Here is a 27,960-nt window from a genome sequence, read left to right on the forward strand (position 1 = left end):
CCTTAACCACCCGGCCGCGGAGGCCCCTCGTTATTGCAATAATTTAGATTTTTCTGGATGAGTGTTTATACACAAAAAATTTATACAATATTTTTAGTTGTTTGATTCGGTAGAAACATTAGTAAGATTTACGAAGTGCACAGTAAAATTACCAAACAGTAAGAACAAATCAAACAACTTTAGAAACACAGTGGGACAAGGAAAAATGATTCAGGCATACACCGGAGGAAATTTGGAGTCAGTAGGTCAAGGACACGGGCACATAGTGAAAACGCATGGGTCATAGTCCATCAATCCTTATTGTTTATAGGATTATAAGGCCAAAAGTCAAGGTCACTGTACACTAAATACTGATACTTAAACAACCAGTTGCTCTAACAGACAATCCTGAGGGCACATGTACTTTACAGACAGCTGTTCTGTTGATTCCTTATTGATTTACCGCTAAGAGCTGATTTTATTATTTCAAATATTTGGTATAAAGCCATTGGCAAATAAAAGATACGTATATATATTTAAGAAAGACCTTATCAAAAGTGGTGTTTATGACTTGAATATGAATATAGAAGGCGAAAACACAAGAAAAACAATGGTTTTGAAGTATTTAATACAATTTATGATGAAATAATAACTATATCACGTCACTTATACAAGTTTCCTCTACGAATGGATCAATTATATAATATCAAGAATAAAAGACACCTATTTTATGATTTTGTTAAAAATAGTCCGATATTCATGTTTGACTAAAGTCAAGTCCCTACCATCTAACATCTTGAGCCAGTCGTCTACAAACTATCATACAATTACATCATTGACAAAACAAAGGCCAAACTCTTGGAATATATCAATAGATGATTTAATAACAATACATAAATTGTAAATGACTCATAAAATTACACAACATGTATCTATCTTTATCATCCTCATTATTTACATCAATCAACATCATCAAAATCAGCATAATCAATATAAAATGTACTAATAGTTACAATGGCAATCTTACGCTAAAATGTGTTATCTTTAGCTTTTTATTTCAAATGTATAAAATGATCATCAAATGTATTTAACTCTACTAAATATATATAATATTAAATTTGCATACAGAGGTACAGTCATAATCATATCATATAAACTCATAATGCCTTTGTTTATAATTTGCCAGCCTTATTTTTTTTTTATTATGAACATAAGATGTATTTATTTCTTGTAAAATCCTATTTTCAACAAATGTTTTCTCGAATATTTGTCAAAGGGTTGAATTTTGATTAACATAGTAGAAAGTTTTATTGAATACATTGTTTTTGATTTCCTCCCTTTACAGCACTAACTGTATAAGTTCATGTACAGTATTTCAAGTAGTTCTAGTCTAACCATGTAAGTATGCACATCATCTATATGGACAGATGTACCATCTGTTTTTAATATATAATGTGAAGCCTTTTGGGGTTTTAAATGTCATATAGTAACAGTTGAGTGTTAAAACAACAGCCGGGAGTTTTAGTGGTAGTACACATTTATACTGTTTTATTTATTCATGTATACAATGTGTATACTATTTTAAATCTAATGCATTGTACTGTTAACGCTAAACTTGTTATTTTTATGTTGACATAAAATATATGAAGTAATTGTTTATGAAATTTGGATCTGATATACCTTAAAAGTATGAGACAGGTAAAAAAAAATGTTTCAGCTTTTATTTCAACATTAACACAAAAAGTGAAAAGCCTTTAAATTAAAATATTTAGCCACATATTTTAAACTAAACTATTGTTTTTCTTCTGATCCTATTTATGTAAGGCTACAGATTTTGCATACAGAATGTCTGTATTTGTTTCAACGAAGGATATATATGTCGTTCTTCTCCCTCTTGTTCATTGAAAACAAAACAAACGAAATAATTCAATACCAGAACAAGTAAAGAGGATTTACAAACAAATGCAGCAGGAAATCTAAAAATGTTCTAGACCCAAATTTTATATGTTAAAGTTTTATACAAATGTACTACTTTAAGTTTATAGCAACATAAAATGAAAAGACTTACGCGTACAAACGGCACTGTGCATTAGTTTTATACAGTGCACACTTAATAAATGTATAGTTTAACAAGGGTAAATTATCATAATGTATTACCGCTAAAACGCTGGAAGTTTTTTTTTAACAAATGACTATTTCTTTATGACCTGTAGTAATGAATACACAATAATTATTTTCGATATTTGATAAAGTGAAATTCGTTGACACTTGAAAGAAATATCTAATGGTAAAATACTTTAAAACAACTGAAAGATGGGCACGGACATCTTCACCACAAATACATCTGAAGTGAACACGAATCACGTCTCCCAGATATAGTTCCGGTATACAAATACTGAACAGCCAGGCAATGAGATGGTTGGTGAAAATGTAATGTGATAGATATCTTCATATTCATTCTGTATTTCTATCAGCATTCATTTACAAAACGTGTCATAAAATGTTAACATATCATAAATAATGCCAATGTATAATAGGAGAAATGAGACTGATTATAAATTTATATACTTACTTTACACATACTTTCACACATTAACTATGATACAAAGACACAGTTGCTAGTTAAAGATTTGAATTAATGCAATATTACAATCAGCCCATAAAACAGTAAATGTAAAAATATAAGAACTGTGTTTTATTATTTTATGACATTTTGTAATAACCTCCCTTTACTATAAAAGACTATTTCGTTTCATTTCAATATAATTTCTAGTTTTATTTTTACATTCGAGAGATATTGGGATATTTCAAGTCTCTGAAACAAAATGCTAGTTTTGATACAGCCTGTAGGTTCGACACTCGTCTATTTTCAATCTATCTTGGTTGCAACAACCCAGATAGGAAAAACATGGTCATAAATAATTCTACAAACATGCATTTCTAATGGATTTCGGTGCAATAAACTCAATGGTGAAAATCTATGACACTTTTTATACAATGGTTTTTATACATGTATCAAGTCATTTCCTTAGGCAAAGAATATTAGATTTATGTTTAAGTTTAGATACGCTTCTTTTGTTGGGCAACCAGAAAAGGAACATCAAATTGTAGAAATATTTCCAGTGAAAAACATTTATCAAGAAACTCACTTAATACAGAAAAAAGTGTTAATGATTAATTGTTAATAATTTTAACAAATCCATCAGCTTACCAAAGTGTTTTTTCAAAATATCGTTGCAAGCTGCCATTTAGAAAACACATATCTCTGTTTATGTCAAAACAATAAGGACACTTTCTACTCTCTTAACTTAAAATTTCGTACCGGTTTGTTCCTAACCTATTATGCGAAACACTACAGTGAAACTTACAAAATATTGACCTGTGTTGCAAAGGCATTATCAATTTGAAATATTTTTCTGCAACAATTACAAAAAGTTCTAACTTTATTTCGTTCTCTATTAGATGCGCTATGGAATTTATTTATACAATGTTGAATAAGACCAATCAAGTACATTTTTCAGTTGGTATCTTGACAAAGTTTTGCACAACAATTCGATTTGACACATAGCTAACTATAATACAGTAGTTATAGTTATTATACTCAGTAAAATATCTTAACATACAAAAAGCAGTTTTAACAAGACGTACATGACTTATAAGTAGCCCTAAATGCGATATACGTTACCTTCTAAACGATAAATTAATTAAAACTATACCAAGATAAATGTATATGTTGAGTCCTCGTGATATCAAATTACAAAGCGTACAATACTTGTCTTACCGCTAATATTTATGCCGAACATTCTCAACAATTAATAACGTTTGCAAATCTTAACAAAACTTGACTGAACAAAACACCTAACCCGCCACTTGTTGTTGTGCTAATATCTTAATAACAACTACATTTTCAGACTTAGCGTACATCAAAAAGGATATGTTGTTACCAAAATATAAAACTTCAGTAGCCTCGACAAAACACATAAGCCGCCAATTGTTATTGTGCTCATATCTTAATAACAACTACATTTTTCAAACTTAGCATACATCAAAAAGGATATATTGCTACCAAAATATAAAAACTTCAGTAACCTCGACCCATGTATATACTAACCAAATCCACGATTTCAACCCGTTTTTGAAATGTTAAAATAATACACTAAACACTAAATTTTATACAAATGACAACGAAAACAAGACGAGTAAAATGTCGTTACCTGTCAGATTTTAAAATCTGAAACGAGGCCATTATGTGATTTAAACATTTTAATAACAAATTGATTGACTATTTCAACATATAATGTATCAATTTAACATAGCAACTTGTCATATACATGCAATAAACAATAAACAAACCTGTATGAATTTAAATTGAAATCTGCCAAGTCACAAAACATTATATGCCAAGGATAACACAAAATGGGTAAACATAAGCTCAATAGTTGTCCTTAATATATAATATTGTATGACATAGGAAGAAAACAAAAATCGGAATTACTGAAGTATTGAACTTCAAGTAGCACATTTTGAAAGACTTTTAATAAATTGAAATTTAGCTTTAATAAATTACTATCATAGATATAATTTGAAGTAAGAAATAATCTCAAAATATCACATTTGAATGAAAGACATTAAAAATTACAATATCATAGCTTAATGGATTAAATATTATAAATTATGAAAATAAAACATATGGTAAAAATGAGTAAAAGATATATCAAAAGATAAAAGGTAAGGGTAGATTTCCCGGAAGCACAGAGCAGAGCACCACAAACACAGCCACAGAAATTCAGGTGCAACTAGAGTAAAATTCAAAATAAAAAAAAACATATACCAGTTTAATTAAAGTAACTGAAAACTTACGTTGAAAACATTAATCTGGGCAAAGTTGACATCTTGGAAGATATATTAGAAGTATTTTAAAATAATGGTATAGAATATTATTGAAGAGAATAAAAAAGTCCAATAGTAGTTATAAGCTATCAAAAAGTATGTTCAATACTTTGTAAGATATAAGCAAAAGGATAAGTTCCGTGTCAGCTATTTTGATAAGTATATACATACATATTAAAACAGATATACCACTTTTTAGAAGATTTCATACATTGATTATATGAGTTTCATTGCTCTAATAGAAAGCAGATGCGATTCCTGTGGTGTGTCAAACACGATTTAGAAATAGGCTGATAACAGATAAATTTTAAAATATCTGAGACATAACTGAGATATGTCCTGTTGCACGAATGGCATGCAGTTGAAACATGTACAACTTCGTAATGAATAGCGATTTGCATTTATCATTTTATTTATTATATGTCAATTAGTCTCTATAAAACAAACATAATAAATTCTATTCTCAATCGTTATGAGAAAATGTTTGTTATATACTAGTATCTATAGTAATTTTACAAAAATACGTCTTTTATTTCACAAATCAATACGAACTGTCAGGTTTCAAAACCCGTAATGCTAGGCAAAATTGAAATTCTGTGTTTTGTTTATGCTTGATCAAATATATGAATAGGAAATGCTTTTGTTTCAAAAGAGTGTATTGCCATTTGGACTAAAATAAAAGCCACAAACGGCCATTAAAAAGGGTAGTTTGAACTTGAGTGATTCGGCCCCCGTTGATTGTACCATTATATATTCCAGCCCGGGTTTTGGTGGGCGTGGGCAGAGTTGCATTTTCCATAACTGCTTATGAACAGACTCAATCAACCTGAGTCTTCAATTTTCCCTGTTTGCCTTGTTCTCGGTGTTTCTTAGGGATCCTCTTTTCAGATTTTATTAAGCGTTGTTCTTATTTCTGTTCCATTTTGTTCACTGAGGTCATTTAAAGCTATTTTATAATATATTTTTGCTTAAACTTGCACTGCCTTATAGTGTGAGGGTGCTAAACTTAAAGTTTTCAATATTTCCTCGTAAAGCATTATTGATTTTGATTAAAATACGCAAAATTTGAAATCCTCCTTTTATAGCTTGTCATGCAAAGATTTATTACAAAGGCCGTTTAAACATTTTACCATACACTTTATGTATTGCCTAATGTTATTTGAATAGATTAATATTTTACAGCTCATCTCCATCAGTTACCGAGGGGCAGTGCAATAGGTCTGGTGCGGGAATCGGTATATTTGAAAAATAAACCTCCTGAAGTTCTGTACAGGAACTTAAGTTCAACTGTTCTAACTTAAGGAGACTTTCCAAGTGTAGATTTGTTATCACTGTACAAGCTGAAAGATCGAGTTGTTGAATTTCATGAACATTTTCTAGATGTAGACGCTGAAGTTGTATACATGCAGACAGGTCAAGTAGCGCTAGTTTGCAAACATCTTTCAGACATAACTGCTGAAGATGTCTACAATCTGACAGGTCTAGTGTTTTTATTCCCAAAAGAAGATCTAGGCGTAGCTGCTTAAGATGTTTACAAGCAGAAAGGTCTAGAAATTGCATTTCCCGAATGCTATAAAGATGTAACTGCTGTAGCTGTGCACAAGCAGACAGGTCTAGTTGTCTTAATGTGCTAAGATTTGACTGCTGACATTGTATATAATCAGGAATGTATGGCTGATTTAACCGTAAATGATACCCCAGATGTAACTGGTGAAGCTGTGTACACGCAGACAAATCTAGTCGCTCTATTTCCTTTAGATCTTCCATGTGTATCGTCTGAAGCTCTGTGCAAGCAGACACATCTAGTTCAGTCATATTCTGAAGATCATTCATATGTAACTGCTGAAGCTGTATACATGCAGACATGTTTAATCTCTCTATTCCAGTAAGACCCTTCACACTGAACTGCTGAAGATGTGTACGAGCCGACAGGTCTATATGTTTTATTTCCGGTAGAAAATCTAAATGTAGATTCTGCAAATGAGTACAAGCTGACAGGTCTAGTTTTTCTAATCTTTGGAGATTTTCGAGACGCAGAAACTGTAGCTGTGTATTGCCTGATATGTCTAGTTGATTTAATCCCTGGAGATTCCCGAGATATACCCGATATAACGGTGCACAACAAGTCAGGTCTAATTTCTTTATTTCCTTAATATTCTCGAGATGTAACTGTTGAATCCGTGTACACGCTGATAGGTCTAGTAGTTTTGTTTCCTGAAGTCCCTTCATACACAAATGACGACGCTGTGTACAAGCTGAAAGGTCAAGTTGTTTTATTCCCTGAAGATCTTTCAGATGTAGCTGCTGAATTTGTGTGCACATAGACAGATCGAAAAGCTTTATCCCTTTGAGATCCTCGAGATGTAACTGCTGAAGCCGTGTATAAACAGACATGTCTAAAAGCTTCATGTCCTGCAGGCCCTTCATGTTTAACTTATGAATCCGCTGACAAGATGACAGGTCTAATTGTTTTATACTCCAAAGATACTCCAAATGTAAGCTTTGAAGCTGTGTGCATTCTGACATTTCCAAACGTTTCATTTTCACAAGATAACTCAGATATAGCTGCTGGAGATGCACACAAGCAGACAGATCTAGGTTTTTTAATCGATGAATATTCTCGAGATGAAGCTGCTGAAGCTTTGTACAGGCTGACAATTTCAGTTGTTTAAGTTTTTTAAGATTGATAATATGTAAGTTCACTAACTTTGAACAAGCGGACAGATGTAGTTGATTTATTTTCTGGCAATTCTTCACATGTAACAGCTGTAAATGTCTACAAGCTGAAATGTCTAGCTGCTTCATTTCCTTTAGACCCGTGAGTTGAAGATGTTCTAGGCGTGTACAAGAAGAAAGGTCTAGGTTGTTAAATCCCTGAAGATCCACGAGATATAACTGCTTAAGATGTGAAAAACCAAGTGGTTTAAATTCTGTTAACACCCAAAGATACTCTAGATGTAAGTGACGAAGCTTTGTACAAGCAGAGTGCTCTAACTGCTCTATTCCTAAAAGCTCTTCAAGATGTAAATGTTGAAGTTCAACACAAGCAATCAAGTCTAGTGATTTTACTTCCCGAAGACCTTTCAAGTGTAACTGCTGAAGTTCTCTGCAAGCAGACAGATCTAGTTTCTCTACCCTTTTCAGATCCTCCAAATGCAAGGTCTGGAGCTCTATACACGCAGACATGTCTAGTCTATTTGTTTCCTGAAGATTAGCAAGATGTAAATGTTGTAGATGTGTACAACCAGATATGTCAAGTTGTTTCAGGTCCAGAAGTCCTTTTATATGTAATTTCTGAAGCTGCATATACGTAGAGAGATCTAGCTGATTTATTCTCGAAATACTCTCAAGATGTAAATACTGAAGCTGTTCACATGAAGACAGGTCTAACTGTTCTATTCCCCAAAGATTCTCCAGGTGTACCTTCTGAAGCTGTTTACAAGACGACAGGTCTAGTTGTTTGATTTCTTGCAGATCTCTCAAATGTACCAACTGAAGTTGTGTACAAGCAGACAACTCTAGTTGTGTTATATTTGAAAGTGTGTTTAAATGTAACTGGATCAAACTTTTCGATAGTGAGAGATTCAGACCTTCTAAACATGTTAGGTTCTGTAGTTCTAACCAACACAGAGATTGTGGTATGTTTAAATGATTTAACAACTCGAGTGCATGTAAGTGTAGGAATTGTAGCTGTAAAAATGATGACAAGTCTAAGTTGGAGACTTCGAAATTAGCAAGACTCAAACTCTGAATGTGTTTGAAACAGCAAACGTCTAAAATATTGAAATTGTGCTGCAGTGAGGTTGGTCTTAAATCTAGCTGCTTTAGATCTACTGACTTTCGTAAAACGTCCGTTACAGTTTCAAACATGAAAGAAGAATATGCTCCACCAGACATGTTTAATGAAATAACGTCTGTCTTATCAGTGTGTTTGAGAAATGTTAAATCCTGTACACACATATTGCCGTTTAAGAGTATATCGAACAATTTGAAATCATGTTCCATTCGTGTGTCTGATGAGCATGCTTCTTCATAGCATTTTATTATCATCTTCTGATAACTAAATAATGTATTGTCAAATTCAGACGGGATTAGGTGTCTGCTGTATTTTGTTAAAACAGGCGTAAACATTTCAGCAATGCGCTCAAACTTTTCTGCACACAGGCCACATAGAAATTTGAAAACATTCGACACTGCAAGAATGTTTTCAACGGACTGGCAAAATTGATTTATCGTATTATAAGTTTTATCTGATGGAGATTGCTGGGTGGCAATGTAAAGAGCGGCTAGAACTTCCTGGTATGTTTTATGTATAAACGAAATAGTGCTTTGTCTTGAAGACTGTTTTCCGTAAGATTTTTCAATCGTTAATAAGCCTATATCTTTAGCAAAAGCCAATTCATCAGGTGTGATGTACATGCCTGCTACAGTCCTATCAAAAACCAAAGACGGTGTCCTATCTGTGCTAAATAATGTGAAAAACGACAGTTTCCCTAGAGCAACAAGATAATTAAACTGACTACAGCAATTTCTATTTTCTCTGAACCAGTTTGGTAAAGAAATGCCAATGCTTTGTAATTCAGCAGACTCTGTTACCGACTGACTCAGTCTACCTTCATTCTTTAAGGACAAAAATTCTATCAAATTGAAATAGATTTCACAGTGTGATTTTCCCAGTGATTTACCGTCAAACCATAGACAAAGACATTGCATTAACAGTAATGGTACCTGTGCGAGGTCATGTAGATTGTGTTCAACAAGTTCATTACAGAATATATCTGAACTTTTATCAGTTCCATACTTCTGGTTTAAGAAAGTTATTGCTCTACACGCCAACTCACGGCTGTCTGCTACATTAAATCCTGACATTTCGACGTGGATATCGGTAGGTTTTGGGCTGAGGGTGCTAAATTTCCAAAGCCTGGTTGTAATTAGAACGCTGCAAGTGTTTCTAAACTTCCATTCAGGAATTTCAGATTCACTCCCGCCTTCTAAGGGCATCCACTCATCGAGGCCATCAATAATGATAAGACAACGTTTCTTCTCTAAAGTGTTTTTAAGAAATGATTTGGTATATCGGTGATGTAAGCAATTAACCAGTTGGCTGTGTAACATATCATCTAAATATTCAGCATGACGATATTTTCTGAGCGGAACGAAAAACAAGTAATCGAAGTATTTCATAATTGCAACTTCACTCTCTTGGTAAAACTGCATATCTGATTTTACAGTGTCTTGTGCTTGGCACCAGTCAATCAATAATTTTTTTGAAAATGATGTCTTCCCATATCCAGCATCAGCCGTTACATAAATACAATGGTTAAGTCTTTGATTGTAAAAGAATATCTCTTTCAATGATCCTATCCTTTTCATTGACTTACCAACACGGTATGTATTCATCTCAAACGTTCCTGATAATAGGTCCTGTGATTCTGAAGTTTCTTCTATATGGTAAAACGATGGAGTTGCATATAGTTGCAGCAATGGTGCGTCATTCTTTTGAAATAAAGGTGATATAGACAGTGTATTAAACTCACGTCTATAGTATGTGATGAGGTCACGCTTAAGGTCTGAAAAACAAAATATTTATTTGTGCAATACAATTTTTGCGTATAAAAGGGTAATCTCGAATAGAAAATTACTACATAATTGCTTAGAATAAAATATAACAAACTAGTACTAACGAAGATCTGTAAAACATCATGATACACTCTTATTGTAAAACCAAGAGCCTTTGCCAGCCCCGCTTAACTCTATAGGGACGTATGTTCTCAAAGTCGATTTAATAAAAGTCATTGTATCTGACATCATTCGTCCTCCACCTCTGATTCATGTGGGGAAGTTGGCAGTTACTCGTTCTTGCGGCGAACATGTTTGTACAAAATGAAGAACACTGGTAAGGTAGGATTCCAGTCAATCCAAGTGTTGCTTAATTTAGGTTTTTTATATACATGTATGTGTTGAAGACAAAAAATCTGAAAGTGTATTGTCACTTTAAAATATGCAGATATAGTGTAGAAAAATGATATATGAAGGATATTGAATGCATTTTCAAATGCATTACTATAATTCACTCAAAGAAGACAAAAGAAAGATTATTTGAAAGGTAACTCTTTTTGCTGGTCTTATATTTCTGGTAATACATTATATGATGCTCGTACATCGGCATATTTTTTTAGGAATGAAATTAATCAATGAAACATCCCAAGTTAGAACTTTATTTCTGGATTGTCGCAAATTCAACTGAACATAATGTCAACTATTCACGCTTCCTTAGTTAACCAAAAAACTTTAAAACTGCTATTCCGAAAACAGGAATATTGGTGTGTTTACATATGAAGTTTAGAATTATACTGTTACAGGCGTTTACGCGTTTAAGGCCAATCTCTTACTACTGCTTCTGTGAGTCGGAGTCGACTCTTTGGCTCAGTGGCTAAAGCATCTGACTAGCATCAAAACGACCCTGGGACGAATCCCGCAATAAAATGCTATGCTCTTTGCTTTGATTCGGCTAAAAGTCGTATGAATACATACTCCGTTTTTGCCACCATTCTGATAAAGGTGCCAACAGGGCAGTATGCTGCGTTTGCGTGTCTGTTCGCTGGAACAACTGTTTTGATACTTTCTCTACCATAGCAACAGCCTGATCTGTTTGAACGTTTATCCTTTGGGACGACTGTTGTGACACTTGGTCTACTAAAGCAATAGCCCGTTCAGCTTTAACGTCTATTCTATTTTCCGTGTCATCAATTTTCTTCAAAGCGAACGATGCAGCGACTTCCAATTCTGAAGTTGCTCTTTCTTTATATTTCAAAACGTCGTCTTTCTCAGCTTTACTAAGCAAATAGTTACCGCTTTTTATCTGTACAAATAAAGAAACATGATAATTCTCGTTTGAGAAACTACAAAATAAATAAATATATAGTTAACACTTTTATTTAACAGCGACAAAATTATGCAGCACTTGTTAGGTTATGAATAATTTTGTACATTTAAGGATTAAGTTTAATTTTAAAGATTAAGGCACATATTAGGGATATACCTCTGCCAGTTTTTCTAGTGCTGTTTGTACAACAGGAGTATTTTGTATCTTCGAAAAGTTCAATATCTTGATGAATAAGCTGATGTAATGTTGCATTTTACTTGACAGTAGCTGGAGGTTTGGTTCATGAAAAATCTCGTTCCTGGCGTCTAGGGCCTGAAAAAATAATCTTTTAGTTCATATCAGTTACGACATTGTTTTAAATACTTCATTCAGATATTTACAACGCAACACTTACATAGCTGTAAATAACCTGTTTTGGATTAAATTTATAAAAACGTTGCATCAATATATGAAGTCAACACGTGCCATCACTTACATGTGCTTATTGGCAGAGCTGTTTGCTTCATAAGACATACACTCCGAAAATGAAAGTCACAAAAAAATGTTAAGATAAGGATTTTCATTTAATATGCTAATCAAACCAGCGGATACATTTTATAAACTGATTTAATTGTATTCTGTACTGCCTACTAAACAAGTTTAAGACCAAAAACAGCCAATTTATGCGCTTATTAATATCCAGTTTCAGGTTTAAACCAAAGATCTTCTCTTGAGACTGTTTTGCTAACAGTTTCGAACATGAGCTTTGAATTTCATACACTTTGAAATAATTTACCAAAATAACAAGTTGTTATGTGTTCAACTTCAAAATATTAGTCGCGCCACGAGAAAATCAACATAATGGCTTTGCGACCAGCATGGGTCCAGACCAGCCTGCGCATCCGCGCAGTCTGGTCAGGATCCATGCTGTTCGCTAACGGTTGCTTTAATTGCAATAGGCTTTTAATGCGAACCGCATGGATCCTGACCAGACTGCACGGATGCGCAGGCTGGTTTGGATCCATGCTGGTCACAAAGCCACTATGTTGGTTTTCCCATGGCATGGCTCATATGTATTTAGAACGCAGTAGCTCTACTTCTTTTTTTAGTATCGTGAAATCACACCCTTTGCATCTTGAGATGGCAAAATGGCGTCATTACCCATATCAAAATCTTTTAAAAATGAAACGTTTTTAGGATAGGTAGACATCATAGAGAAGGGATATTCATCATAATTGACCTCATATATCTCATCGAATTTATCGCGAACCGGAAATTGGGATATAAAAGCTAAATTATTTACTCAATTTCAGGCAAAATTAAACATCAGAAATTATACGCAGCAATTTATAATAATGTTTAGCTGAACGTTAAAAAGTGTTGCGTTTTTTAAGCGGTTTAGTGTTTACAAGGACATTTTATATACAAATGTATAGGTAAATTATATATAATGTGTTACACTTTATCAACAAGGAAAAGGCATATTCTAACATGGCTGGATTTTGATGATGAAGATAAATCTACGTATATTTTGCGGTAAACAACGGCTGATGCGCGGACCGGTACTACAGCCTGGCGTCAATTATAACGTTGAGTTGCCGCATGATGTTTGGTTCACTACTACTCGGATAAATGTATTCACCTATTTTAATGAGCATGTAAGAATGAAAACAATCAATGCCTCTTGTGGTTTATCGTCGAATTTTCCACTGCTCATAATTCAGATGCTTGAATATTTAATCAATTTGGCATAAGACCCCGTGGTTCAATTCCTGTGCATCTGAACTCTGATAATTAAGGCAACGAAACACTCGAAGGCCTTGAATATTTGATAAACAAAATGTTATCGTTACCAGTGAAGATTACAGTTATTAAGCTGATACCAGTATAAAAAATTATGGCCAGATTAAGGGTTATGTTAAAAAAAACATAGTGAAATACAACAGAACTATTCATATACCTTTTTAAGATCGTCACTGCAATTGGCTGCGTTTCCACCTCCAAGTATCTGGTCAAACAACTTGTTGTTTATCATGATGCTCAGGATTCCCGAACAGTCAATCTCGGTTATTGATCTCTTCAGCTTGTAACCTGGCGTGTTTATAAAACATGCCCCTATGCTGATATGATTAGCATGCCATTTCTGTGGATCTGTGTTTGACCAGTTTGGTTCTCCTGTACGATGTGAGGAAGCAATTAAGTCATGCATTTGACTGCATTGTCCGACTGGGCACAAACGCCGTCTCTTTTTATCTCTACACCAACATTTTGCTTTTCTACATGATGTTGTGTTGTGACTGGGCAGAATATTATTAATTGTGCATTGAATACATTGAATACATTGTCCGGTCTTAGCAGGTAATGCTTTAAGGAAATCTTCATGCTGCTTTCTGAGGCTTTGATCGGTAAATTCCTCAAGTCCTTCTTTCAGATACTTAAGACCGACTGCAGCCAATAACCAGTTGTCAGTGTCTGATGGATAGCTTGTTGCCATTGCAATATCAAACCATAATATTTTAGACGAGTTGAAATTTCTAACCTGAAATCAAAAAAACAGGTGGTAGATAAACTGCGCAAATCGAAAGATAGAAAAATACGGAATTGATCTTTAATCTTTAAATCTTAATATATGAAAACGAATCATGTTTATTGTTGGAAAAACACGACAATTTTGATGTCTTATCTTATAATGTCGCGCAATGCTGATACTAGGTAAAGAATGCTACCATATTCAATCTAGTATTTTATGAAAAGAAATATCAAATTCAAAATTCCAATTTATACTATAGAACGGCTTTGCACTTAATTGTACACTGTGACTTGATGATTAGGTTTAAAATAAAAACATTCGTATCTGATTTCTGATAAGGGATTCCGGTTTATGACAAAAAGCGAAATTCCGTTCAGCAAGCACTTTGCAAACATCACGTGACAATGAAAGAAAATGAATCCAAACATGATAATCAATACAGCGATCACGTAAAGGTATCGCACAGTATTATGGCATTTTGAAATTTAAACAAACTAAACAATAACATAAAATGAAGTCTGTACACTACATTTACGATGCAGTCAGTGATTCTTCTTTGGCCAAGCGGTTACGGTAATTGTATTGTACTTTTTGGATGGGAGTTCTAACTTGTTCATTAACGTATGTACGGAAAAAAGTATGCGCATGCGCAGTTTTAGTTTGCTAACCACGTTGATTATAGTGTCTAAAAATACGCGTCTCGTTCTATATTAATCAATGTTTACGAAAGTAAATCGTTGCAACGGTTTATAGAAGTGCATGCGAAAAACTGCTAATACTCGAAACTAGAAATTGATCTACCATTACGTTTCATGTAAATATATGAAACAGTGGATTTTAACCGCTAGCCTGAGTAACACACCATAACAGACTTAACATGTCTGACCAAGTGATTTCACGGAAACAAATATTCTGATCAATTTTCATTAAGACTGAACCAAACATACGGTCTCTTGGGTGTTAACAAGCATTCTTTTTATTTGACCTTGTAACCTATTTTTATCCCACATGACATATATTCTTACAAAGTTTCGGAAAGATTGGATCAAAAATGTGGCCTCCAGAGTGTAAACAAGCTTTTCCTTTGTTTTGACCTAGTTACCTAGTTTTTAACCCCACGTAACCAAGATTCAAAATCTTTCAAGTGTTTATAATAACAAACAATCTGACCAAGTTTTATGAAGATAGAATAAATACTGTGGCCCCTAGATTGTAAACAAGCTTTTCCTTTTATTTGACCCGGTGACCTAGTTATAGACCCCACATAATTCAGATTCAAATTTGACCCAGAAGTCATCAACAAATATTTCTACCAATTCTCATGAGTTTCAATCTTAAATTGTGGACTCTAGAGTGTTAACAAGATTTTGCTTTGTTCTTGCCTACTGGCCTAGTTTTTGATCTCACATAACCCAGTTTCAAATTTGACCTAGAGATTATCAAGACAAACATTATGACCAGGTGTCATAAAGTTTGTGGCTTCTAGAATGTTAACAAGTTTTTCCTTTGATTTGACCGGATGACCTAGATTTTGACCCCACATACACAGATTCTAACTTTACACAGAGGTCAACAAGACAAATATTCCAACCACCTCTCATGCGTTTCAAACTGTGGACTCTAAAGTGCAACAAGATGTTCATTTAATCTGGCCTACTGACCTAGTTTTTGAACCCACATGGCCCAGTTTCGAACAACATGACCTAGAAACCATCACGACAAACATTCTGATCAAGTTTCATCAAAGATTGGGTCACAACTTTGGCCTTTAGAGTGTTAACAAGGCAAATGTTGACGTACAAAGGACGAGGGACGAGGGACGAGGACGTACGCCGTGTAATGACCGAACACAATATCACATCGTGAGCATTTGGTGCTCAGGTGAGCTAAAAATCACAAATCACAATATGTGGGTTAATCGCTTTAAAAAGACCGATTGCTTATAATAATATATTAATATTTCACGCCTCGAAGCTTTTGAATGTGTCGGTTTATCGAGATGTATTTCACCGCAGGAGTAATTTGTATTGCATAATCGTTTAATTTCAGATGTCAGTGATAATATGGGTTTTTTATTATTATGTGAAACTTACACCATTGACAAGCTCCACTAAATATTGTTTGTCATTATATTTAAAATTATAAATAGCCATGGTATCAAATTATATTTATGATAGATCACAAACTGATTTGTCAAAAAGCGAAACGGACACCGACTAAAACGCACGCACGCACACACACAAACAGTCAACGATGAGAAAAAGAACACTGTTGGCACCGCCGGGAACGGGAAATGGTAACACCTTCGACATTTTTCTTCATTCTTAATTATATATTGGTAGAACCAACGACCTTCCGTAAGGCAGCTGGATTGTTTCTTCTTAAGAAGAATTCAAAGCTTCGAGTGAGGCTCGAACCCACATCTGTGAGGTGCAAGTGATTCAAAGTTAGCGACTTTAACCACTCGGCCATAGAGGCCCCAAGTAAAACATTGATATTCAAGCATGCAAAGGGAGAACAGAAATGCTTGAGTCATCCGAGGTATCAAGTAAAAAAGCTTGCGCTTAATATAACATTTAACGTCAGTATCAATGTACATTTCAATCTATCTAATCAATTTACCAATCTACATCCAGATCAGGATACCGAAATACCAAAACAATTTACGCAGTTTGAATTTTCGTTAGCAAAAAAATAGATGTTGTTTACGATTTCTATAAAATGTTTACTTTTGTGTGAAAAAGATATTATATCAATGATTATTCGATAAAACCTGACACATTCGCAATGTATGGGTAGAAGCATTTATCAAAAGCCTGTCAAAATGAAGAATTCATGCGTGAAATTTAAACATTACGATGAATTCAAAAACGGTAACAACAAAAACTAGAATACCCTTACACAATCCAATCGAGACTCTCTCTATCTCTCTCTCTCTCTCTCTCTCTCTCTCTCTCACCTACCCCACACTCGCAGCATTGCTGTTTTGCTCATAGTTATGCAGCTTGTCTATCTGGCGTACAATTCAAAATCATCCATTTACGCCCCTGATAATATGTTTAATTTGCTGGATAATTTTTGCAGTCAGTATGTGCTGTGACTGATCACTTTTATTGTTGAAATCCATCAATACCGACATGATGCGGAAGGAGTTTCAAAAACAATATTTATCACATTGTTACTGGTTGTTCATGTCTGTCTACCATCAAGAAATAAAGTAACATAACTTTGTTTAGTAAGGCAATGGGTACTGTGCTATGCTTTAAACAGATTAAATGCTTACGTGAATGTAGGGGAAGTACATTGTTTGTCATCCGTTAAAGTTTAGTTTTGTATAACTCACAATCAATTTCAGGCAACATGCCTTAATTTGATCATTTTCTAGCAGGAAAAAGAACGTCGTTTCTCGTATACAATGCACGTTGCATCTTAGATAAGCATCTTAGTCACACAAATCACGCAAATATGTTAATTGTATTGAAAATGTTCAAAGACTTCTCGATGTGTTTTGAAGTGGCATTGTAATGACTGAAATTTCATTACGCGTACGTGTATGGAAAATACACACATATCGCTACAGGTATTGTAACTTTTAAAAAAAATTCGTTCTGAATTAAGATAGTTCGACGTGTACATACAAACCCATAGTCGTAGGATAGTAACCTCAGTCTCATAACGACTCGATATTTGACTAAATTTTCTTTGAATTAGAGTTACACATGATCAATACATTCTTCACTTCTATAAAACTTAAACAGTATTAGATACAAGCAGCATAACGAAGAAATATCTTAAATTAGTCTCACAGATAGATTCAGAAATAGTGACCCACTGACTAGTATGAATAAGCATTTACTACATATACGCACGCACATACACATACACGTACTGAAATTTCAGCCCGCCCGCTAAGCTCAGTAGGGAGAGCGCAGATATACGGATCGCGGGGTCATGAGTTCAATCCACAGGCGAGCCGTATGTTCTCCGTCACGATTTGATTAATATTGTTATAAAAAATATTGTTATTATTATGTACAACGCCACTGAATATATCATTGTTTAAAAATAGGCGTTTAATCAAATTACTCAGTTTCAGTTTTTTTTATAGAAGGCATTGTGTTTGAAATCATTCGTTCCCCACCTCTTATTCATGTGGGGACGTTGGCAGTTACTTGCGGAGAATGGGTTTGTACTGTCACAGAATCAAGGAACACTGGTTAGGTTAACTGCCCGCCATTACATAGCTGAAATTCTGTTGAAAAAACGGCGTTAAACCTAAAACAAAAAACAAAACAAAAATAAATGTACTGAAATTTCACCATTGTTATTGTGCCACCCACATACCCTCCTCATAATCTGTTTTGGGGTCACTTAGATTTGTTATTGTCCGTACGTCTGTCCGTCTGAATTTGTGTCGAGAATGTCTCAAAAGTATTTGTCACAGACTTATCCTACCTCCCAGAACTTTCAGTATGTGACGTTGTGCACCTTGAGTTTTAATGAGATTTCACACAACCAGACCAGAGTTATGGCCATTGACTAAAGTAAAACATATGCTTAAAAAGGGCCCCTTGGGTTTTGTTTGAGACCTCTCTCAGTCAGTCCAGAGTTATGACCCTTGGTTTATTAAACGAATATGCATAAAAGGGCATAAAGGCTTGTGTCGCATGCATCTAAAAACGTATTTGACCTTGGGTCATGAAACATAATAGGAATATTATTCAGTATGTGCCGTTATGCACTGGAAGTTTGCAGGCCAGACCAGAATTATGGTCCTTGATTTAGTCAAAAGTGTACATAAAGGGCACATGAGTTTGCATCATCATATGTATGTCAAAAAGCATTTGACCTAGAGCCATGAAACCATGTAGGAATATTTTTTAGCATGCAAACTTGTGCACCTGAGTTTCGGTTTGGATTTCATTTTGCAAGACCAGAGTTATTGCCCTTGACTCAAAATACGTTTTAAGGGCATAAAAGTTTGTGTGCCATATATCGAAAAATGTATTTGATCCAGTGTTACAAAACATTAGAGGATTGTTACATAGCATGTGAAGTTGTGCTCTTGGTGTTCTCTTTGCAATTTCTCTCAGCCTTAAAAAAAATAGTAGTTAAATTAGAATTATATTGTACAAATTGCTCTCACTTAGGGTATTTGAAAAATATGTAATAAACTAAACATAAAAGTGAACTTTTATGTGTTCGATATAACAACTGTATTTTTTTCATTACAATTACCAAGTATATGTACATGTAATATTATATGTATATCCACACCATTTCCGTTTTCTTATGATAAAACAACGATGTAAAGTGCCACACTTGCCCACGTTCTATTGTCATTTATAAGTGTTTCGAAGAACAGCACAGCCATCAATTAAATAAGAGAGAATAAAAAGGAGCTTAGGAAATTAATACTCATCTCCTTAAAAGCACTTGTTTATTATTCAAACGTTACAAAACAATTTGATATAAAAATTACAAACAATGCCTGAAAACAAAACTATGTGTGAATTTGATAAATTTTCGTAATTTTATCAAATTTCATATTTTGCTGCATGACACAAATTACCTTAGTCTATAAAGATGTTGCCCAAAATGTTGGTAAGATTAGGTCTCCCTAGCAGCATTTATATGGTTGCATTAACTAAAACTTGCTTAAAGGTTAAAAGCCAATTGTATATAATTATCTTGGCATAGCAAATAATTAAGAAAATATATTTGAAAGTTTTGAGATAAACTGAGACAAGATATATGTTGCTCTATGTAATTATGTCTCCCCCCACTATTGTTTTTGCCCTGTCCGTCCTTCCGTCCGTCATACTTAATTTCCTATCAATAACTGGAGAACCATTTGACCTAGAACCTTCAAACTTCATAGGGTGGCAGGGCTTATACAGTAAACGAATCCTATTGTTTCTTGGATCACTCCACCAAAGGTCAAGGTCACAGGGACCTTAACATGGAAAACCATTTCCGATCAATAACTTGAGAACCAGTTGACCCAGAATGTTGAATCTTCATAGCATAATTGTTCATGCAGAATAGATGACCCTTATCGATTTTGGGGTCTCTTTGATAAAGGTCAAGGTCACAGGGGCCTTAACATGGAAGACCATTTCCGATCAATAACTTGAGAACCACTTGACCAAGAATGTTGAAACTTCATAGGATGATTGGTTATGCAGAGTAGATGACCGCTGTAGATTTTGGGTTCACTCTAATAAAGGTCAGGGTCACAGGCGCCTAAACATGGAAAGCCATTTTCGATCAATAACTTGAGAAGCACTCGACCCAGAATGTTGAAACTTCATAGGATAATTGGACATGCAGAGTAGATGACCCCTATTGATTTTGGGATCACTCTAACAAAGGTCAATGTCACAGGGGCCTGAACATGGAAACCATTTCTGGTCTGTAACTGGAAAACCACTTGACCCAAAATGTTGAAACTTCATAGGATGATTGGACATGCAGAGTAGATGCCCCCTATTGATTTTAAGATCACTCTATTAAAGGTCAAGGTCGCAGCTAACAGAACACGGAAATCCGATTTCAGTCAGTAACTTGAGAACCACTTGACCTAGAATGTTGAAACTTCATAGGGTGATAGGACTTACAGAGTAGATGTTGCTTTTGGGATCACTCCATTAAAGGTGAAGGTCACAGGGGTCTGAACATAGAAAACTTTTCAGTCAATAACTTGACCCAGAATGTTGAAACTTAATAGGATGATTGGACATGCAGAACAGATGACCCTTACCGATTTTGGGGTCACTCGATCAAAGGGCAATGCCACAGGGGCCTGAACATGGAAAACCATTTCCAGTTCATAACTTGAGAACCACTAGGCCCAGAATGTTGAATCTTCATAGCATAATTGTTCATGCAGAATAGATGACCCTTATCGATTTTGGGGTCTCTTTGATAAAGGTCAAGGTCACAGGGGCCTAAACATGGAAAACCATTTCCGATCAATAGCTTGAGAACCATTTGACCAAGAATGTTGAAACTTCATAGGATGATTGGTTATGCAGAGTAGATGACCGCTGTAGATTTTGGGTTCACTCTAATAAAGGTCAGGGTCACAGGCGCCTAAACATGGAAAGCCATTTTCGATCAATAACTTGAGAAGCACTCGACCCAGAATGTTGAAACTTCATAGGATAATTGGACATGCAGAGTAGATGACCCCTATTGATTTTGGGATCACTCTAACAAAGGTCAATGTCACAGGGGCCTGAACATGGAAACCATTTCCGGTCTGTAACTGGAAAACCACTTGACCCATATGTTGAAACTTCATAGGATGATTGGACATGCAGAGTAGATGCCCCCTATCGATTTTAAGATCACTCTATTAAAGGTCAAGGTCGCAGCTAACAGAACACGGAAATCCGATTTCAGTCAGTAACTTGAGAACCACTTGACCTAGAATGCTGAAACTTCATAGGGTGATAGGACTTACAGAGTAGATGTTGCTTTTGGGATCACTCCATTAAAGGTGAAGGTCACAGGGGTCTGAACATAGAAAACTTTTCAGTCAATAACTTGACCCAGAATGTTGAGACTTAATAGGATTATTGGACATGCAGAACAGATGACCCTTACCGATTTTGGGGTCACTCGATCAAAGGGCAATGCCACAGGGGCCTGAACATGGAAAACCATTTCCAGTTCATAACTTGAGAACCACTAGGCCCAGAATATTGAAACTTAGTGGGATGGTTGGACATGACAAGTAGATGATGCCTACTGCAGCCAACCATCAGTGTCTCTTTGACTTTTGCTCCTGTCCCCTACTGACTTCTTGCCTATACGACTGTGCATTTTCTACAAAACACATGTTTACGAAATTAAAATAAACTTTGACAGTCATCCGAGTTTAACGTTAAGAAGGGGCATACAGTTATTATCTATTTTCTTAAGACAAAGGAAAGCTCATTCGTTTCAGTTGATTAAAACAGAGATGCCCTTTTTGTATTATCTACAATCCAAACAATCAGAATTAGAGTAATTTGTACAAGCATTGGATTATCTCTAATAATGTCAAGAACAGAACAATATTGCTTTGATGCAAAATAGATGGTAACCAAGACAAATAAAAGCACCTCGTACACTATTAGCCTGTTTTGTTTCAAACTTTCACAGATGCCCGATCTTGATGTACAGATGAACATAAACGAAGGGACTTTTGTTGCGAATATTTTTACCGCAGTTGTGGTCCATTGATAGTTGTACTATATAGAATATAGAGAAAATTATTGTGTGTTCAACTCCTTATTATAAACAATATTGAAAGGATATGCTTTAAAAACTCAAAAATGAAGGACGTTGATGTGAAGACGACCATAGATATTATTTTTCTTAAATTATTACCCCCCTTTCTTACTTTCACAAAATAGGCCATAGTGAAGAACTTTGGCGTTTCCAATTCCTCATACACTTTTTGAAGGAATTGGTTCTAAGTTGCTCATGTGCACGACCCTAACTAAATACAATTAGCTTCAAACGTTTAGTCGAACATCCTTCATGTGAAGATGATCTGTACTAAAACCTTTGCTATTTAGAGAATGTGCAAGCATGCGTGTCCTATGGACACAATTCTAGTTTGAAATATATTTCATGTATTTAAGGCGTACTTGATGATGGCTATTTGAAGTTACCTGTGTATTATAATGTCCTCTTCAGTTTTTATTTTTAACTGGCCTACTTTTGCGATTTATGGTTCTGGCTGTGTATTCTGCGCTCAATGTTTCCAAAACGATCAACTAACCTTTTAGTTTTGAATTATAGGCACAATTTCTCATCGTGATAACATGTATTTCATGTATGTGAAAATCTGAACTCTTTTTAAACCAGCCTTATTGACGACTTACAACGAGGAGATAGGCTAAAATTCCTCTCCTCTTCAGTCAGCAAAGCTTGAGAAAGACAAGCATTTCTAAACAATTACATAATTTTGAAATTTAACATGTTTTACACTAATTTAAGTCGTACGATTTTACTTTGTATTTTTTTTTTTTTTTTTTTTTTTTTTTTGGTATTGCGTTTCAATAACAGAGAGATATTGGCGTTCCAGAAATGTAGTTGTGATGTAAAAAAAAGCCAAAATCTGCTTTTTAAATCAGAAGCATTATTAACACAAAGAGTTGTTAATTCCTGATTTTACCTTTTTAATTTTTTTCTCGTAAAAGAAAACGTTATCTATCTTAAAATTGTTTTAATATTTTGGCTTATCTGGCTGAACTATTTCAACCGAAAAACCACTGAATGACTAAAACCATACTGCAAAATGTAAAACGCAATTAAAATCTATTTAAAGCTTACAATATCGTCACCAGTTTGTAACGGTTACAATAGAACACGTCAACATTTAGCTAAAGCCTCATTTTTCGTGTCATAATACATTCATAAAACATTCATGAGAACTATTCAAGTATTTTAAAAAATAAACGCTTCAGTTTTAGGTTGTTTTGTAATATTACTCAACTTTAGATTTAAGGGGTTTTTTTTAAACAAGAGCTGTCTGATGACAGCGCGCTCGACTATTTGAAGAATTGATTGAAGAATGGGGTCAAAATATTTCCAAGGATATTCAGACAAAAGAAATAAATAGATTAGACAAACAATGTTCCTGTATTACTTTGATTTCGATAAGTCTTGCACTAAATGGCAATATATGAGCCAATTTCAAAGTCCAAAAAGGGCCATAATTCAGTCAAAATAGTTATGTACTCTTGCCTACAGATGGAAATCATAATGATAAACAAGTGTTCAAAGTTTAAAAGCCATGTGTCAAATAGTTTTGACAAAACATGGACTTGCATGAAAACAGAACCAATTTCAAAGTCCAAAAAGGGCCATAATTCAGCCAAAATAGATGACAGAGTTATGTTCTCTTTCCTACAGATAGAGACTATTATACTAAACAAGTGAAAAAAGTTTCAAAGCCATATGTCAAACACTTTACAAAAAATATGAACTGGTACGAAAAACTTAACCAAGATTTCTAAGTCAAAAGGGGCCATAATTCAGCCAAAATATTTGATGGAGTTATGTACTCTTGCCTATAACTGGACATGGTGATGGTAAACAGGTGTTGAAAATTTCAAAGTCAAAAAGGGCCATATTTCAGCCAAAATCCTTGATGGAGTTATGTGCTCTTGCCTATACTAGTAACTGGCCATGATGATGGTAAACAAGTGTTGAAAGTTTCAAAGCTTTATCTCAAAAGACTTTGTCAAAATGTGGACTGGTACGAAAAACTTAACCCAAGGTGTGACGCCGACGCCGACGCCGTGGAGAGTAGGATAGCTCTACTTATTCTTCGAATAGTCGAGCTAAAAAGGGGGTGAAGATTAAAAGTGATATTAAAGTCAAAGGTCAAATTATCACAAAATTTGGCATACTTGAAATTTATTTTATTGTTCAAAAATAGTTTGTTATCGTAAGTCTTTTTTTATGCTCTGTGCATATATCAGACAAAGTCAGTTATGCAGATCTTATTGCTTAAGGTCAAAATCAACTCTGATAATTGATTTCAAATTTCATTCTCGTGCAAATATTCGAAAAATATGTCAATTTTTGTGATTGATTTTTTTCTTCTTCATAAATTTGATCTTTGACCTTACACATCAGGATTAACCTTCACTACTTTTCAACGAACACCTTATTGCTGACATTGTTTGACGTATATACATTTACTAGTATTCAGATAGTTACTGTAATCAAACACTGAAAAAACTGGTAAATCTAAACTTAACGCTACCCTCTAATATTTTACAAGCGAATATAACTACCCTTATCACACACACATTTATGTGAACAAAACATTGATACACACAGCTTTGACGTTTAGAAAATAGGTGTTCATGGGGGATATGGCATGTTCTTTCCAAAATAAAGTATAAACTTCCTTTGGCCTCAGTTGTTGCAATAAAGTATATTTGATTAGTATTATGTGTTAACTTAAACAAAATAACAATACGCCGAAATAAAACCCCAGTTTCTTATTTTACTTTTAAGACATCTGCAGATGTTTTGTTTCAAATGGAATCTATCAAAATGTATGAGAAGATTTTACATAAGGCATTCATTTAGATGTTGTCACACAATATTGTATTGATCAAAATAACAAAGTATCGTGCGCACGAGATAAGATGTTGATCGCTCAAGATAAGAGGTCGTGCGCACGAAATAAGATGTTGATCGCTCAAGATATTATGCTGATCGCTCAAGATAAGATGTTGGTCGCTGGAGATAAGATGTTGATTGCTCAAGATAAGATGTCGTGCGCATGAGATAAGATATTGATCGCTCAAGATAATTTAATCCTAAAAAAATAAGTGCATGTCCTAAACATACCACCGTACAAAACAACCTCAAACTGAAGTATTTATTTTTGAATTGCTTAACTTACCTTATCGTATTTCTCATGAATAATTTATGAATGTATTATGTCACGAAAAATGAGACTTCCGTTAAATGTTGACGTGTTCTATTGTAACAGTTACAAGCCGGTGACGATACTGTAAACTTTAAGCAGATCTTAACTGAGTTTCAAGCTTTCAGTCATTTATTGGTTTCGTGAATGAAATAGTTTTGCAAGATAAAACAAAATATTGAAACAATTTTACGTTTGTTTTGAAATCAAATAAGATAACATTTTCTTTAAGAAAAAAAAAATCAGTAAAAGGGTACATCAGGAATTAACAATTTTTTTTGTGTTATTTATGCTTGAAGAAGTCTGGCTGAAATGAACGCAGATTTTGGCCTTTCATTATATCACAATTACATTACTGGAACGCCAATATTTCTCTGTTACTGAAACGCATTAACAAGAAAATACAAAGTAAAACCGTACGGCTAAAATTATTGTAAAACTTGTTTAAATGTCAATTTTATGTAATGGTTTAGAAATGCTTGTCTTTCTCAAATTTTCTTGACTGAAGATGAAAGTAATTTTAGCATGTCCCTTCGTTGTAAGTCGTCAATAAGGCTGATAATTATAAAAGGAGTTCAGATTTTCACATACATGTGATACATGCTATTACGATGTTAAGATGTACCTATAATCCAAAATCAAAAGGTAAGAGTAATTGTTTTGCAAGCATTGAGCGCAGAATACACAGCTAGAGCCAAAAATCGCAAAAGTAGGCCAGCCACATATAGAAAGTAAAGGGGAAAATTATAATACACGGATTGCGTCGTCAAGTACGTATAGTTCATATGAAGGATGTTCGATTTAAAGTTTGAAGCAAATTGTATTCAGATAAGGTTGTGCAACTTAGAACCCATTCCTTCACAAAAGTGTATGAATAGTTGAACACACCAAAGTTCTTCACTATGGCTTATTTTGTGCAATTAAGAAAGGTCCATAATTCTAAAAGATAATAGCCACAGAAAAAAATATTTTTGGTCACTTCACATCACGTCAGTCACATCCTTTCAATACTGTTTGAGCAGTTGGACAACAAGATATTTTTCTATGATCTATATAGCATAGCTATCAAAGGACCATAAATGCGGTACAAATAGTCACAACACAAGTTTCTTCCTTTATGGTCATCTGCACATCAAGCTTTTCATCTGTGAAAGTTTGAAGCAAATCAGACTAATAGTGTAGGAGTCGGACACACACAAAATTTCAGGATGAACGGACGGACGAACGGACGGACATACGAACATGCGGACAGAAGCAACGCTATATGCTGTCAATCAGGAAGTAGTTTTAAAGATATATTTTGTTCACCTTTGTAATTTACATATAAAATATAATGCCGTGTGTTATCAACATGAATTGTTTTAAACCGCTATTGAGCAAATGTGTTAACGTGAGGGTCATTTTAAGTAATTTTATTTTCGTGCTAAAACTGGATATTCTTATTTTTAGTCAATTTAAACTATACATTAGATTCCTCTTCATGTGACTATGTGTATATTAAATGTTTGATAATTGTTGATAATACAACAGTAAGTAACTCGTATGACATTATTTAGATAAATTGCAACCAAAAATACATCCATCTTTAAACTTTATCAAACTCTATTATTTTTGACTGCATATTATATATATATTCCCTGTTAATCATTCAAATGTTACTTCGATGAAATAAAAATATTTTTCTTACCGAATACTATTTGAATAAATCCAACGACAATAAATCTCGTTTCGTCTCTTCAAAGTACGTTCACATTATGAATGGATTTTACATGTCGACATAGCGGTAAGGAATAAGGAAGATAAAAGAAACAAGTTTAAAATTTTATATACGCTTTGCCTGGTTTGAAAAGGGTATTTTTGTACTTTTTTAAAAGTGTCCGAAGTAACGTGACAAAAAAAAAAAAGATGCTGAAGATACGCGATCTGTATCTGTAAAAAGCATCTGGGTAGGTTTTCAACATATTAACCATTTTACTTACGTCAGTAACCATAGATTCAAAGTTGATTTAGAAAGGCCAGGGACGTAGCGACGGTACTCAAAAATTGGAAAAAGAAAAAAAAAGTCTTAAATACAGTTTAAACTGGGATATTAGGTTACGGTTTTCATGTTCTTTCTCTTGTCCACACTTTGTTTGGTTGGTCGAACATTAAATATGACTTTTGGTCAGTCGTACATTGAATCTCTACGGTATATCATTTCTTTTATGATGCTTGTTCCTATTACAAAGGTGTACTCTACAAAAACAAAAT

At 34.3% G+C, this 27,960-nt stretch overlaps 1 protein-coding gene across 1 annotated transcript; it reads right to left on the reverse strand.

The window, feature by feature from the left end:
• Positions 1–590: 590 nt before the first annotated feature.
• On the reverse strand, positions 591–27,960 carry LOC123563809 (uncharacterized). Its single transcript, XM_045356840.2, has 5 exons — positions 27,398–27,960; positions 13,695–14,273; positions 11,912–12,067; positions 11,404–11,731; positions 591–10,439 (listed from the first exon to the last, which is right to left on the reverse strand). The coding sequence occupies exons 2-5, from the start codon at positions 14,226–14,228 to the stop codon at positions 6,046–6,048; spliced, it is 5,412 nt and encodes a 1,803-aa protein (XP_045212775.2). The 5' UTR covers positions 14,229–14,273; positions 27,398–27,960; the 3' UTR covers positions 591–6,045.

Source organism: Mercenaria mercenaria, chromosome 2 (assembly GCF_021730395.1).
Source record: "Mercenaria mercenaria strain notata chromosome 2, MADL_Memer_1, whole genome shotgun sequence".
Taxonomy (NCBI): Eukaryota; Metazoa; Mollusca; class Bivalvia; order Venerida; family Veneridae; genus Mercenaria; species Mercenaria mercenaria.

Bases quoted from the DNA above. Each gene is read 5' to 3' on its own strand.
- LOC123563809 (XM_045356840.2), bottom strand. From the start codon at position 14,228: ATGGCAACAAGCTATCCATCAGACACTGACAACTGGTTATTGGCTGCA. The intron at 11,732-11,911 runs GTATATCCCTAA...TTATTTGTACAG, and splicing joins CACTAGAAAAACTGGCAGAG to ATAAAAAGCGGTAACTATTT. The intron at 10,440-11,403 runs GTATGTATTCAT...TTTGTTTTTCAG, and splicing joins AGAATGGTGGCAAAAACGGA to ACCTTAAGCGTGACCTCATC.